At 47.1% G+C, this 16980-nt stretch overlaps 1 protein-coding gene and 2 non-coding genes across 4 annotated transcripts in view; 1 reads left to right on the forward strand and 2 right to left on the reverse strand.

Moving 5' to 3' along the window:
- The window catches only part of LOC135818938 (proteasome adapter and scaffold protein ECM29-like), a 54374-nt gene that overhangs the window by 19230 nt on the left and 18164 nt on the right, over positions 1-16980 (reverse strand). The window contains exons 17-34 of one of the 2 annotated variants that reach the window (XM_065332121.1): positions 15552-15693; positions 15062-15142; positions 14462-14579; positions 13681-13749; positions 13417-13523; positions 12853-12981; positions 11703-11835; positions 10787-10909; positions 10088-10132; positions 9319-9383; positions 8793-8894; positions 7904-8122; positions 7005-7064; positions 6601-6655; positions 5582-5696; positions 5049-5117; positions 4307-4424; positions 3939-4027 (exon numbers count right to left, since the gene is read on the reverse strand). In XM_065332121.1, coding sequence (XP_065188193.1) covers positions 3939-4027; positions 4307-4424; positions 5049-5117; positions 5582-5696; positions 6601-6655; positions 7005-7064; positions 7904-8122; positions 8793-8894; positions 9319-9383; positions 10088-10132; positions 10787-10909; positions 11703-11835; positions 12853-12981; positions 13417-13523; positions 13681-13749; positions 14462-14579; positions 15062-15142; positions 15552-15693 — 1839 coding nt within the window. Of the gene's footprint in view, positions 1-3938; positions 4028-4306; positions 4425-5048; positions 5118-5581; positions 5697-6600; positions 6656-7004; positions 7065-7903; positions 8123-8792; positions 8895-9318; positions 9393-10087; positions 10133-10786; positions 10910-11702; positions 11836-12852; positions 12982-13416; positions 13524-13680; positions 13750-14461; positions 14580-15061; positions 15143-15551; positions 15694-16980 lie in introns of both variants that reach the window. The other variant, XM_065332117.1, reaches the window with a different exon arrangement.
- Positions 3585-3656, reverse strand: Trnap-agg (transfer RNA proline (anticodon AGG)). The gene has a single exon. It is a non-coding gene; the product is annotated as a tRNA-Pro (tRNA).
- On the forward strand, positions 4875-4947 carry Trnak-uuu (transfer RNA lysine (anticodon UUU)). The gene has a single exon. It is a non-coding gene; the product is annotated as a tRNA-Lys (tRNA).

Here is a 16980-nt window from a genome sequence, read left to right on the forward strand (position 1 = left end):
TCCCTTCGTCCAAAACTGTCACCCCAACTTTTTAGTGTTTCACACCTACACAGTATTAGATATGGTAAAACAACTGTACCTCCTGCATTGTATGACCCGTGAACATTCCTTCTTGCTGCACTTGAGGCCGGAAAAACCAAGAAGAAGGAGTTAGAATTTGGCCAGGTTTTACAAAATTAGGACAGATAATATTATAACTATTACGGCAAAATGTATGGAGAAGCAGGTCCAAGACCCAGGTTTTTCTAATTTAAAGTCTGTACCTGTCAACTTTTCGAGCCTAACTCAAGCTTTCAAAGCAAGTGGGACCATATTAGGGCGCGTTCTTGTATTCTCTAGCTTCTCAGAGAAGAAGAAAACATAAGTCGAAGAAACTGGTATACTCTAAGAACGGGTCTCGAAGAATTCGGAGATATTTTGCACATGTCAAGCAATATGAAGCGCCAAAGGGCCGCGATCTTGAGTGCCACGAATGTAGTATGCACTGTGCGTATGCGAAAAGGGAAATGCGTACACTCATGATCAAAACGTGGCTTTTAGCCTAGTTCGCATCCCAAACCGCGGGAATCTCCAAGTTTCAATCACCTCTGAAGCTTGGAGAGCCTCCTAAAATTCGGAGAGGATATAAGAACAGCTCTCGAACTTTTCGGAGAGTCTCCAACTTCTCCGAGAGGATTCAAGAACGCACCCTTAGATGAATGGACTGCAATGACTACAGCCATGCTCTCATTGATTTATTGTGCCCGTAAAAAAAATTAAAAAAACATAACAGTGGTCCACAAGACGTCATAGTCCACAGGCCAAGGTGCAAAAAAGTGACTATTCGCTCTTTTCGCTCCCGTTCAAGGGGGACAAAGGTTTGCCATGTGCAAATGATAGAGAATGCGTAGAGCTTTCAGGAACTGTGTGACTTGACCCAGAAACATGGGGCTTTGTTGACCAAATCGACGAAATACTTCTTGAAGAGTGTTACCATAGCAACCAAAGTGATAATTCCCAATTTAGGTATCTTGCAGATTAAATACTAACAGTGTTGCTTTGGAATGAAGTAGCCAAGGCCCAGACCTAGCTGTGTACAAATTTTCATGATGATCGGAGGTGTCTTACTACCTCAATAGCATTGCTTGGAATCGAACACAATAGCGTCAATACACGGAATGCAACATAAGTCACATTTGAGAAAATATTTACAAACAAGGAGCCTGCACAAAATAGGAAATGTTGACAAGTAGTCAAGCACACTAGAAGGATACTTTATGATTCCTAGCATGAAGGCGGAAAGTCTCAGCTGTGAAGGACGTCGTTGGCGGATGTTCATGCATGTCGATGACGATACTGGCAAGACCACTGGACAATACGGTCAAACCACGATTCAAGGACGCAAAGCAACATTCCACACAACTTGTGTGGCTCAAAGATGCGACGATCAATAAAATGGGAAGCTACATGTATGCGAACAAGAATCATGCAAAACCGAATGCCTCAGTAAAATAGTACTGTACTTCAACTATGACAATTTAGTTTCGCCTATGCACATCTGTTTCTCGCTTCGCCCTTTCAAAAATTTAATAATAATAATAATGGACAATAAGAAGCGGGTAACAAGCAGCAGTTTTACACGACGATCGTTTCGCCGTATAGATAAGGACGGCTCATCAGGTGTGCAAGAATGGACTCAGATGGAGAGCCAAGGATAAATTTATAGTAAAGAAAAAAAGGACCACTAAACTACAAGTTGCGCTATAATGTACACTAACACCACCAGTTACTAAACAATCAGCTCATACGATAACATTGCACGACACTGACCGACTGTACTGACGTTCTACAACTAACTGGCTAAAAGCTCTGGCGCATCTTGGATGCGCACTCCAACAGCCTTCCAAGAGAATCCTGACATTCCACCCCAGCAATTTGCATACAGACGATATCATTCGTGTAAGGAGGCCCTGACTGTTGCAATTGTGTTATAATTGATAGCTGGATGAAAGATTTGGATAATGGGAAGGTTGTTGGCGTAGTGCTTGCTGATGTCAGGAAAGTGTTTGATAGCGTCAATCACCAGTTGCTGTCGAATAAGTTATTTGATTGTGGGATTGGTGACTCGGCTCTGGCATGGTTTAAAAGCTACCTGAGTGATCGAACGCAGCAGCTCATTGCACCAGAGGGCCTGCCACGCGTGCCATGCACGCAGGGTGTTCCGCAGGAGTCTGTTTTGGGGCCTGTCCTATTCAGCCTCTATGTCCGTGGTCTGCAGAACAATTCCACAGTTCTGCAGTTTGCGGATGATGTGAATATGTACGCAGCTGGTGACTCTGCTGAGGAAGTCATAGGAACGTTGAACGGAGATCTGCTCAAGCTGTCTGCCTACCTGAAAGGGAAGCGCATGACGCTGAACCCAGCAAAAACGATGTTCCTCCTCCCTCACAGAGGCGCCAGGCGCGAACTGATGGTGGTGGTGGTGCAAAGGAGAGCTCTGTGCCAGAACTGTGCAGCTTAGAGAGCGTGTGTGGGCAGGCGTGTGTTTACCGCCATATTGCCAGGTGTGTCTTTACCACCATATTTCATCAACCATAAGTACAGCTGCAGTGGTGTCTTCAACTTCATTCTCCCGAGTTAAGCTCCGTATGAAGACATCCAAGAAGAAGATTGCCTGATGAGTCCAGCGGGGACGAAACGTACGTCGCAATCGAGCTATGTCGTTGCTGTGTCATCTTCTATGTGCCATGCGCTACTTGATGTACCAGCCTGCCATGTCGGATACCGCTAACCATGCATCGACGAGGCGCCAGGCGCGAACTGATGGTGGTGGTGGTGCGAAGGAGAGCTCTGTGCCAGAACTGTGCAGCTTAGAGAGCGTGTGTGGGCAGGCGTGTGTTTACCGCCATATTGCCAGGTGTGTCTTTACCACCATATTTCATCAACCATAAGTACAGCTGCAGTGGTGTCTTCAACTTCATTCTCTTGTAGTTTAGTGGTCCATTTTTTCTTGACTATAAATTTATACTTGGCTCTCCATCCGATCCATTATGCCAGTACTATTATAATCAGAGCCTTCATGCTAGGAAATCATAAATGTAGAGTACTTGACTACTTGTCAACATTTCCTATCTTGTGCAGGCTCCTTGTTTGTAAATATTTTCTCAAATGTGACTTATGTTGCATTCCGTGTATTGACGCTATTGTGTTAGATTCCAAGCAATGCTATTGAGGTAGTAAGACACCTCCGATCATCATGAAAATTTGTACACAGCTAGGTCTGGGCCTTGGCTACTTCATTCCAAAGCAACACTGTTAGTATTTAATCTGCAAGATACCTAAATTGGGAATTATCACTTTGGTTGCTATGGTAACACTCTTCAAGAAGTATTTCGTCGATTTGGTCAACAAAGCCCCATGTTTCTGGGTCAAGTCACACAGATCCTGAAAGCTCTACGCATTCTCTATCATTTGCACATGGCAAACCTTTGTCCCCCTTGAACGGGAGCGAAAAGTCACTTTTTGGCACCTTGGCTTGTGGACTATCAAGGACATGAAGCTTGAGGGCCCGAACAAAGAAAAAAAGGGAAAAAAGGAAAAAAATTGGGTCTGTCCGGGATTTGAACCCGGGACCTCTCGCACCCTAAGCGAGAATCATACCCCTAGACCAACAGACCAGCACACAAGCTGTGAATGGAGAAACAGATAACAGGGCTAATGCTGTATGTATAAAGCCTGCTTCACACTTCATTCCGCGTACAGAAACACATTGCATGCAGGTCGCACAGGTCTGGGACTGCACAGCACCCAGCAACAGTGCACGCAGGTCTGCGACAGCACCCGGTACTAGCTGACACACAACAGATTTCATTGAGCAGCGCACATGCCCAGGGCCATTCCAGTAAGCTAGGGATCAGCAAAGCAATAACGGTTGTCAGGTGCCAGCAGCTGGGACTCACGTGTAGAGTTTTGGTACGATGGCATCCATGTGCTCTTGCAATGCCTCCTTGTCATGCTGAGCGATGAGCGACACACCAAACGCTGCGCCCTGCCACAAGACAAGCAAGACAGCACACGGTCAGTATGAGACTATGAGTATAGTGGGACACTTCAACTGCGAGACAACTACAGGACCAAGTATACAGACCTGCACTGAGCACGGACGTAGCCTCGTTACAGAATGCAATACAGGTAACTTTCAACGTGAACTGTTGGCGCTGAACTTATGTGTCCTGAATGTGGAGGCATATCCTATATTGGGAGATCATGATGTTGACTAACGGAAGTTATCCTGTACGACGATGCCATACACAAAGTGTCTGCTGACCTTTTTAGAGTTCCAGATAGCGTGATGATTTGCCAGGTTCATAAACTTGTAGACAAGATTCGGCTGCTGCAAGTCATCCGCCATCGCACACAGCTCCTCATACGTTGTCGGGTTAGAACTGGCGACGCCAACGACAGGCAAAGCAAAGGAGATAGAGAGAAAGGGACTGTTTTGCACGAGAGCAGTTATCTTGATAGACAGCATACACCGTGTCAGTGTGAGGTCATCCGTGCACGTTTTGCATGAAAAAGAAACGGGTGCTCTACGGATTTCTGAACAGGGCACGCTCCTGGTGCGTTCTACAGGGTTGTACACATTTCATCATTGTGCATGCGATGTACAGGGTCACAAAATACATGTACAAGAAAACAGAGAGAAAGTGAGGGGCCAGGTACACTTTCTTGGGAACTCAGTGGGGCTTAGAATAGTGCAACGTTTCGCAGTAGACTGCAACCTGTTTCTAGTCAAAGATGGAATTCGGAGTTACGGTAATAGCGGATGAAGGCTTCCTCAATCAAGACAGGGTGCTCTTGCTAAATGAGGGAGCAAACACTATTCCTTCATAGCTGCCCGGTTAGCTCAGTTGGTAGAGCATCAGACTTTTAATCTGAGGGTCAAGGGTTCGAGTCCCTTATTGGGCGCATCAATTTTTTTCTTTCTTTTTTCTTGTTTTTCAATCGAAACTGTGTGTGATCAACCGCGTTAACCGGGTGGGGTTCATGAAAATTGGACTGCCACATACCTATCCGGCTGTTTGCCGATGACATCTGCATCCAGAACCTTGGTCTTCTTGTCAACATGGCGACCAGATCTTCAACACACACACACACGGTGGTACCGAACAAAACAAAACATTCATGTCAACAGGAAATCAAACTAGCAGGCGGCAGCTACATTGTATCCGGTCAGTGACTCTGAGCTCTGCTGACCAGACCTGACAAGGTTGAAACAGCTAGCCGTCTGGAGATTGAGAACATCATGTGCATAGATGTACAAATGCAGCCAACAACCACCTCAAGTGTAGAAAACTCGTAGTTGTAATTCTAACCTCTTTTACATGCGCATGACTAGAAATATTTCTACAGTTGCTTGGAAAAGACAGCGAGTCGGGTGACCCGAAATAACAACACAGTAATTCTGGGTGACCTAGTTTAATTATATCTGGGTACATCAATATAGGGTCGGTGACAACCAGACCACAGCTTCATCCCTCTCAAACAGCGATAGTCTGCTTCAGTGCAATTCAAAGAGAACTCCACGCAGCTGAGTACATACCTCCGGCCCTTGAGCAAGGTCTCGCGCAGCGTTTCCAGCAACTGATCGCGTTCCTCGGCGGGGCTGTATTCGAACATCAGTGAGAGGCCACGCGAGGCGACTTCCTGGACAATGTCTGTTACACACAAGTGACACAACACAACAGACCTAATTGTGAAATTCATATTGTTGTCATGACCCAACCTCAAAAAAATGTATACAGTCAGCTTTGCGTATAACGACACTCGGCGGGGCATCAGATAAGTGTCCTTATACCCGAAGTCTCATTATAATTATGCATTACAGTTAGATGGGACTTTGCTCTGGGCATGGAAATTCTGTCGTTATTCGCGAGTTGTCGTTATAACCGCAGTCGTTATTAGCAAAGTTGACTGTATAGCTCAGCCGTGCAAATCAACACTGGAGGTCAGTGAATAACACGCCTACAGGCCATGGCACAACAAAAGGCTAACGAACAATAATAATTTATACAAAAGAGAAAGACCAAGGAACTACAAGTTACGCTACACTGTCCACTAACACCACCAGTTACTAAACAATCAGCTCATGCGATAACATTGCACGACACTGACCGATGGTACTGACGTTCTACAACTAACTGGCTAACAGCTCTAGCACATCTTGGATGCGCACTCCAACAGCCTTCCAACTTGGAAGGTTCTAAGTTATAGAAATAGGTGGAAGGTTGTTGGAGTGCGCATCCAAGATGTGCTAGAGCTGTTAGCCAGTTAGTTGTAGAACGTCAGTACCATCGGTCAGTGTCGTGCAATGTTATCGCATGAGCTGATTGTTTAGTAACTGGTGGTGTTAGTGGACAGTGTAGCGTAACTTGTAGTTCCTTGGTCTTTCTCTTTTGTATGAACAATAATAACATATTTGTTGTGGTGAAGTATGAGTACAATGCAGTACGTGTACAACATCTTGCACGCACGTCAAGTCATTCACACCAAAGAAGAAGAAAAAACCTCCCCGTCACATACACACACACACACACACACACAGAGTTTTGGACAGCGTACCATTTCGCTCGGTCAGCATGGTAACAAACACGTCCTGGACCTCGCGGAGATGCGCCTGGACAAAAGACAAAACATCACCGACCAATGCATATGCGTCAAATCAAACATAAAATGAACGCAGAAGCAATTTCAACTTGTTCTTCATTCGCAGTGACCTCCAAAATCCACCTAGGATCGAGAATGTCCCAAAACACTGTTACGTGCAACACGGCCAGAATAATCATCAACACCAAGAAAACTGCCTTGCAACCCCACTTAGAGCACACGTATGCATCGATTAGCCAGAGACAATGCTAGACAAGGGATACTATTGATTCAGAGATCTCACTCGCATAGACAAGTCCGGGAGCACACTGGATAAGGTGCACAGCAGTGCTAATTTCCAATGGCATCGTTGTCCTTACCTTGAAGCCATCCAGGCTGCCACAGTCCTTGACAATGCACAGCAGCCAGACACAAGCAGCCTGCAGAGACACAACAGCAGCACAGTGTACCAGTGAGAGCTTTGACAGTGAAGCACAGTACCGGTAGTGTGCAAGAGACATGCAAGCACGTTCATTGCACTAAACTATCATAAGGAGTAGGAGCACTTCATGTCAAACACACAATTAACAATCTCCCATGTAACTCCTACCCCCCCCCCCCCCCCTTCCCCACACACATACACGTCTGCCTGTGGCGTATTGACTGCCAGGTTGTTCATCATTTTGTTGTTACTTTCTTGTTGTCATGTTGACTTCGTGAAGCTTCATGTATTCGTTGATTAGCTGGATGTTCGCTAGTCATGGCCTGCCTCTTCCCACGTTACGTTCGTGGTGCTTCGGTTTGCAAAGATATGACATGGGGTGTCAGAAGCGGCTTCCTTGACAAGGACGGAATACCAGCATTAGTTTGATGTGGAGCGTGAGCGAGTCGAGGTCTCAAAGAGCCCAAAATGGACGGGAAAATGCGAACCCATGTGTCAGACATCTGTATTTAGGCCCTGTTCAGCCTGCTGCTGACAAAGCCAAATTGAGGACAATATGTGACATACGGAGCTTAACAGAAATAAACAATGCCGATAAATTGGGCATAACTGAAAATTCCAGTGATGAACACAAGGAACAGGGCAATCTGTGTGCTCACAATGCCTAACTCATTGCATAAGCAATTGCTATCTCATGTCCAAGGATAACCCAGGGTGGTAGCTGCCACCATGAGTTGCCTTGGGAAGGGACAGTACATTTTACTTTTTTTTACTTATCTCCAAGAAAACTCATTGTTTACACACAGCATGTCATAATCTCCAAATTTGAAATAATACCTGTCGACTGGACTCAAAGTCTGACTTGCTGAGCTTCATGATGGCTGACAAGGTGGATGAAAGGTGTGCAAGTTCAGTGGTTGCCTTGTCCTCTGACTTAGCAGAATAACACACAATGGAGTATTTCACCGGGGAGACGGGAGCGGAGGTCGATGTACGGCCCACAGCCACGGACGACAATGCTTCGCCGACGACAAAGTGAACTTCTGCCTGCGCCATCTGTGCAGGGAGAAACATGCACATACGCACACACGCACACACATACATGTACACACACACACACACACCACACACACACACACACACCACACACACACGTGCACACGTACACACACACACACACACACACACACACACACACACACACACACACACACACGCACACACACACACACACACTCGCGCACACACGCACATGTGCACACACGCACAACACAAAACTACCCACAAGGTTCGACAGCAGGCAGGGCTGTAGTGACCGTAGCACCTACATGTACGTCATGGCAACCCCCCCCCCCCCTTATTAGGTGGCCAGGGATGCACAGAACACAATCGTTTGCCAGTGTTGCAGTTTGCTATCTGCCCTACCAAGACCACATCACCCCAAGAGTGTGCAACTACCTGTACTACCAGCATGTCTATCCAGTGGTGTGACAGCAGAGTTTCAAATCGCACCCGGATCATTAGGTCACACTGGCAGACAGTGCAAAGTGACAACCAGAGATTGCTTTCAAAGTAGACTTGCGTACGGCCCAGTAGCCATCATGCACAGGGTGCAGATACCTGAGGTAGTATCTACGGGGTCGTACCCTGATTGAAGTTCTGCTTTCGCAGACCCCCTAGGCTGGAGTTGCACACTCTAGGGGATATGCACTCTTCTTCACCTTACCTTGCTTGTCGACAGCAGCTTGTCGAGGATGTACTGACGATGCACCATGCCACTATCCCCAACCAACAGGGAGGCCAATGTCAACGACGACTTCTCCAAAATCTACACCCAACACAAAAAGAACAAGCAAATGAGAACAACTTTAGCCCACTACTCAAAACTCTCCCACTCTCCCTCCTAAACAATCTCTCTCAAAACTCTCCCACTCTCCCTCCTAAACAATCTCTCTCAAAACTCTCCCACTCTCCCTCCTAAACAATCTCTCTCAAAACTCTCCCACTCTCCCTCCATAACAATCTCTCTCAAAACTCTCCCACTCTCCCACTCTCCCTCCTAAACAATCTCTCTCAAAACTCTCCCACTCTCCCTCCTAAACAATCTCTCCGCTGCGAACAGGACTATAAACATCAACTTTTCATTTTCAGGGTGAAAATTAAAGAATTGACTGTTCATTTAAAAAAAGGTGTAAATGACTGCGTTGAAGTCTACAAAATAATGAAAAGCTACCGGCACTTGGTGGTATTACCTTAGACTCCATGCCTTTCTTGATTCGCATGCCCAGAGCTTGCACAATAGCGGCCTTGGTCCAGGCTTCACGATCTAACAAGATGAAAATAAGCACACGGAAAAAAGCACGGCCAAGCACCGTCAGAGGTGAGCAGCAACAGGCTAAATGAGATAGCATACCGACAGTGCTAGGGTGCACACACACAGTATAACCTCTGCTTACCGGCCTCTTTTGACAAGAGCACCCCAGGAAGTATTTTGGCAGGACTCTTCTATTATTTAATGTTGCATGCTCGTGTTGAAGTGAACTAGCGGGATTCGGAGTCCACGGCTTCGCTTGTGCTAGGCGGCATGAGAAGTTGGAACCTTGGACAAGGGAATGTGACCAGATACCTAACACAGTCCAGTAGTATAATCATCACAACTACCATACAATTAACGTCATGTCTGCGATGTCACCATGCATCATCATCATCATGCACACTGCTTAAGTGTACACTACTAGTAGGCCTACGAAGTCCAGTCCAAATAAAGCCAGCCCAAAGATCATCAAGTGCCAGATACTAGTAGCCTTAGTCACACTGTACCTTACATATTTACAGTTTGCCCCACGAGTCTATCAGCATATCCAGCTATTATTATCAAGCATCGGTAATATTTCAACCCCCCCCCCCCCCCCCCCACACACACACGTCAATGTCCACTGATGGATCAGGGGCAAGTTGCTATTAGGCACAATGCAGCCATGGCTGCTGTGTGTTGCTGTCAAGTGAGTCGATGGCACTTACCTTGGGGAGATTTGGCTTTCTTGGCAGCAGGTGGTCCTCCCGACTCTGCAGGCCACGTGCAAAGACAAACACATACATATTCTCTCTGGTTAGTGTCAGAGTCATGTGCCGTCGCGCAAAGCTCGTTGTGTTCTCATACTTAGAGCGCACCCTGACTTTGATTTAAAAAGTGCTTTGTTGTTGACTAGACCCTATTGTGATTGGTTCAGCCAGTGACCATGGTGACGCTGAGAGTCCCTGATGAGATCTAACATGGTCGAAACAGTAGGGGCATAACAGTTAGCTGTCCGGAGAGTGAGCGCATGGTGTACTTCTGCATGCACTGCTCCTAGCGCACGACATGTAGCATGCACTGCTCCCAGCACATGGCATGTAGCATGCACTCAAGACGCCAAGTCATGCACCAGTGACTGTGTGCACGTCAGCTCAACTACAGGAGTACATCAGGAATGCCTCATTATCGCACAGGGATCACCACCACCACCACCACCACCACCACCACACACTGCAGAGGAGATTGCCTATCTTTGGATGCTGGTTGTATTAGGCATCAAACCCTGTTTCACCATACATGCACTAGTGCGCTGCTTTCAAAGGCCATCAGCCTAAAACAGAGGGGGGTTCAGTGTGCAATGAGGTGGCTGCTACAGCTACAACGCATGCAACGCCACAGCAAATCATGGCATGTGGCGGTCTTACCTTCAGCTTCTTTCTCCAGCTCTCCATCAGGTACCATCTCCAGGGACATTGTGCTGGCAATATCCGTGATCACTTGACATGCAGCTAAGTACATTGATGTTGATGTGCTGTCTAGAAATCCACCTGCATGTGCACATCAGCAGTACATGATACAGATACAGTTGCGCTCGGTGAAATCCAACCCAAAGTGCAAAACTGGCGCCCTGTACCAGTTTTGATTACATCATCGTATCTGTACATGTGTACGTCCAGCCGCATTCGTGCCACTCCCAGGGCGTCAAGGGCCGTGCAAAAACAGGGCGCCAAATGTGCACTCTGGGTCGGATTTCACAGAGCGCAACTGTACATGTACATGCATGCATGCATGCATGCACACACGCACACACGCACGCTCCAACAACACACTTTTGCGACGACCCCTAACCACACCAGTGTGCAACTGCAGTCCACCTATATCCGCTTCCACATTCTATGTACACAATGTCCAGTCCAATGTAAGAACATCGGCACGTCTTTACTCAAGAGTATCTTACTACACTGTAGCACACAGTCATCAGAAGACCATGCTCAACAGTGTGGGTCGAATCCTACAAAGCATGTACTTGTAATGCCCTCTATGTACAGTTGCGCTCGGTGAAATCCGACCCAAAGTACAAAACTGGCACCCTGCACCAGTTCCGATTACATCATTGTATTGGTTCATGTGTGTACGTCCAGCCGCATTCATGTCACTTCCAGGGTGTCAAGGCCTGTGCGAAAACGAGGGCGCCAAATGCGCACTTTGGGGGCGGATTTCACCGAGCGCAACTGCACACGTATGGGCACTCTGGCAGCAAGTTATTGAGCACTGTGTGGACAGCGGAAACAGGGGAAACATTCTACTGTACAGCCACTACACTCTACAGTTCACACTTACAGACAATCAGGAAGAACTCCTTGAGGAATCCATTGCACACGGCCGAGGTTAGCTCACTGGCACGGTCGCTGTATGGAATGCCAGCAATGATGGCACCAAGTGCCAACATGGCGCCATGCTTACATTCAAGATCCTACACGCATGCATGCAAGCACGCATACACGCATGCATGCAAGCACGCACGCACACACACACACACACACACACACACACACACAAACACACACACACACACACACACACACACACACACACACACACACACACACACACACCATTGACCATTGACCATTGGACGCCCATCGCCAGAGGCGATGATAGCGATGCTACAGCAGAAGCCATAGCAACTTGTGCTGGGATTGCACCATTCAACAGCTTGCAAGGCTGAAGAATTGACCACCACTATTCAGCCTGGTCTACACCACACAGCTTTGAAGTGGCTTTTTTCTGGCCAGTGAATCCCTACTTTTTGGTCTTTTTTTTTTCTTTTTTTTCCCGCACACACATCACACCACATACTCCGGCATGCACTGGCTGTTGGTAACCACCCAGGAGAATGAAAGAAAAGTCAGGAAGAGTCTGAGAAAGAGAAGAAAGACGTGTGTGACCATAATCGTCGGGAATCGAACCCGCAACCTATCGATTGGAAATCGCTGCACATACCACTGCACCATATGGGACACACACACACACACACATACACACATACACACATACACACACGCACAAATACAAAAGTATGCACTCCCTCACACACGTGCGCACACACACACACACATTCACATGTGCACACGTGCATGCACACACATACGCACACAGACATACAGACACACAGACACACAGACACACAGACACACACAATCCGGTCGTTGTTGTACAGAAGGAAGAACCCCCCCCCCCCCCCCCCCCACACACACATACATACATACATACAGAGACTACCCGGCCTGTGGTAAAGCCCTTGCAGGGTGGCGCCAGTTGAATCGTCAGCTTGAGCATGCCATCAATGTATGCATGGCTAGGGGTTATATTCCAGCTTGAGGGAGTTGTCCTTTGCAGCATACAGTGCTATTCTTGTGCCCGGGCCAGATTATGCAAGACACAGCACAGCGAAACAAACACACATGCCTAGGATTCCTAGTACATGTACCTTTTTATGCATCTCCGCCATGAGTTGATCGGTGATGGTTGTCAGTTCAAGGCTGCAGCAGATAGTGCAGGAGGCAAGTACCCTGGCTGCTAGGCCACGCACTTCTTCATTAGAGCTAGTCACGTAGGGCTGAAGAGGAGAACAGAAAGAGCAACGTGTGCACACAGTGCCGGACATGTAGAACATACAGAACATAGGAAATCGAGAGGAAGAGACGGCCAGTCAGCCAGCCAGCCAGCCAGCCAGCCAGCCAGCCACAGAGAAAGAAAGAAAGAAAGAAAGAAAGAAAGAGAGAGAGAGAGAGAATAGTTCAGGCAGAGAAGAAACTGCCTAACACCGACACACGGGTCTGCTTCACACATAACAAGTATGGACAACAAGAATGCTCACTATACCCCAGTTCCAATGGGTCTGTTACTGGATGATTCACAATGCAACATTTAGAGTCAGAAAAGCAGAGAGCAAACGTGTCCAAACTCAACTTTCATGGATGTTTACAATCAGGCATTGCAGGTTCAGATGTCAGAAGGCACAGTCGCACAGTCTAGCACTACCAATGCTTACCATAATGTGTGGCAAGCAGACTTCGCGAACATGAGTCTCCACATCTCGCGGCACCAGCAAAATAAGATCGGCAAGATAGGCTAAAGTAGTGACGTGGAACTCACTTCCTGCGCACAATTACAAGGACGATAGAAACAGTTTTTTTAAGTTTAAAACACGCATACATGTACATTGAGCACTTCATAACATATTACCGGTATACTATAAATCTATAATGTACGGTACCGCCATCAACACGTACACAATACCACCACCACCACATACCGAGTGTTTTGCCTGCTAGCAGATACTCCATCAGCTGCCAAGATTCGGTCCATTTTGCCACCCGTTGTGCTGCAAAAGAGAGTGTGAACCAATGCAAGTAGGGAAGTGAATAATGGAAAGGCAGTAAACACTGGCATAGTACACACGCAATGAAGAACTTGGTATGGCACTGCCGGCATATTGCAAGAGGAGGCCACACCAACAGGAACAGTGCTTCTGACTGCAAACGGTTGGTGGGGCATTGGTTTGTGCGACCATATGAAGCGATAGGACAGCATCCGCAGCCTACCAACCGGCTTCTAGTAGCGGTCACGAGCACTGTTCCTTACAGCGCGTCCTCCATCATGTGACGTGCTGTCAATATCATGCATGTACAAACGTACCTGATCAACCCACAAACCAGGCTTGCACATACCAAGCAACAACTTACATAAATTACAGAGAGTGGAGTCATCCGGTCCAGTAGAGTGCTCAGTGCTCAGCTGTCTGAGGACTGCCAGGATATGGCATGATACTATTACAGTCAGACCTCGCTTAACCGCAAACATCCGTTTTCCACAAAAATATCCGGATAGGCGAGGGAACCAGATAACCAAACACCGGTTATGTTGGATGCACCACGCATGCTGTAAATCTGTAACCAGCTATTTTCTTCCGGATGGCGAGGGATTGGGATAAAAGAGGACCGGATAAGCGAGGTCTGACTGTAGTTACAACTTAACCAGACATGTGATGCTCTGTGACTCATGCACTACATAATAATGTATGTATTCTGGCTTACAGTGATCGGTCTTGCTAGTGTAGGTCTCAAGCAGCTGTCGTTGGTAGTTGCCTAGAGTGAACTCTTCCTGCGTGATACCGTATTGACTGAGCAACGCCGCATGGCAGTAAAGCAACATCTGCAACAAAACATGTAGCACATCCGCACACACACACACATGCACACACATACACCATAACACACACCATAACACACCATAACACACACACACCATAACATATACACACACACACACACACACACACACACACACACACACACACACACACACACACACACACACACACACACACACACACACATACACACACACACATACACACATGCACACACACACACATCATACAGTCAATGATACAGCATATTCCAAAACAAGTAAACGCCAGCCAGTAGCAAGCGTGGTATGGAGCACACAACATGCACCCAAACACAATGTGCGCACGCACACACACAAATGCCCCCCCCCCCCCCCCTCCCACACACACATTATGCATACACACACGTGCACGCACACAAATATATCCATAAGCACACAACATAGATGTTGGTGTAATGGCAAAGGAGAACACTAAGGATGGCCGCTGCTGTACCGATGCTAACCTGTTGCAGGACTTTGGGTGAGAACGGCAAGATCACTCCCGCCGAACGGTAGCCTTTGTCATTACTCAGCGCTGTACGAGACTACCAGACGGCACAGAGCAGACGAAAACAAACAAAACACACGCCCACAGCAGAACAAAATGGCAATGAGCTGATCACCAGTTTGTGTACATGGCGCTGTTGACATGATTACGTTTACTTGGCTGAGCATCACACAACTGCACTGAGTCAACTCTCGTGCTGTGCGTCAACAGTCAGGATATTATTAATTATGCTACATGATTGCCATGACAGCAACCAAAACATGATGGCTACTTCTAAACCAGCACCCCTGTCTTTCCGGGATAGTGCCCTACCAGTTAGGCCACCGGGATCACACACGCCAATGGCTCCTTCTTGCTACAGGTAACAGTCAAGGCAAATATGATTGCTATGGTAACAGACCCATAGGATGGCACACACACACAGGTGAACAAAGCGGATTACTCACGGCACTGTTGAGGTGCTGGAGGATTTGCTCGACCGGGGTCAGGTGCTCCGGGCTGGGAATGATGGTCAGGTGGCCGTGTGCAGACTGGTCCTCGACGACACCGTAGATAGCACGCTGACAGGCGCGACGCACGGTTTCATCACTATTGCACAGCATAGTAGGTGCACACACAGCAAAAAAAAAAAACTTTATAGTGGAATTCAGATCTAATGATTGCTTCAGCATGAAACTTTTAAAAGTCACAGAATTTTCCACCTATTAGACTCGGGTGGAGAGCCAAGGACAAGTAAGAAGAAAAGAGGACCAAAGAGCTACAAGTTACGCTAGAATGTCCACTAACACCACCAGTTAGTTTACCAGTCACCAGTTAGTGCTAGAGCTGATTGCCAGTTAGGTGTAGAACGGAAGTACCGCTGGTCAGCGTCGTGCAATGTTATCGCATGAGCTGATTGTAAAGTAACTGGTGGTGTTAGTGGACATTATACTATAGCATAACTTGTAGTTCCTTGGTCTTCATTTCTTCTTATAAAAAAACTTTATAGTGGAATTCAGATCTGACTTTTGCGTTGGCATGCAATTTTTTAAAGTCACAGCATTTTCCACCTGGACCCTCTCTCTATCATGCGTAACAAGCGCTACGCCTTGCACATCGAGCACTCTTCAGGCAGTTGGCCAAACCTTTTCTATGTAGTCACTGCATAGAAAAGGTTTGGCCAACTGCCTGAAGAGTGCTCGATGTGCAAGACGTAGCGCTTGTTAAGTGGAATTCATTACGAGCATCTCATACCGAGTATACGTGGAGACTGAGCAACTTGCACGCAATTGTGGTAGTCCCACTGAACTGTATCTGAGCCGCGCCAAGCTAAAAAGTGGCTTCGTGTTTTGCCAACAAATCGAGAAAATCACCAAAACGTCACAGTTGGCAAAATTCTACTCGAGCGCAATCGCGAAAATATTCACTTTCAAGTTTGCAAGCGGATGAAGAGAGAAGCCTTTTTATGTTTGAGCAACACTTCTTCAGTGTTCACTCTTTCATCGTTGTGGGGATTCCTCAGCGCTGCCAGAGATCGCAATGGAGCTTCTAGAGAATTTGGAGGTGAGCAGGATGACATTCTGTATCCGTGTGCGCCCAAACCTACTTGACGAGGAAGAGTCGCTCATTCATAGTGGCTGTGTTTCTTATCGTGGCCACGACTAGAGCGGCGAGTATAGCTATGGGGAGACGTCTACAAGCCTTCCGACTATCATTCTGACAAGCGGCCTGGTGAGTTGGCTCTTGCTGCGATGTTTCACTTTGTTTCGGCTACCTTCAATTTAGTGTTCATGACGTGGCGTACTGGATTCCAAAATTTCCTCGTTTCAAGGAAATAGTGCCACACGACGAAGCGATGCATTGACTCTACCTGCTAGCATATTGTCCCGTGGCGCC

This window comes from Sycon ciliatum, chromosome 1, assembly GCF_964019385.1.
Source record: "Sycon ciliatum chromosome 1, ocSycCili1.1, whole genome shotgun sequence".
NCBI classification, from domain to species: domain Eukaryota; kingdom Metazoa; phylum Porifera; class Calcarea; order Leucosolenida; family Sycettidae; genus Sycon; species Sycon ciliatum.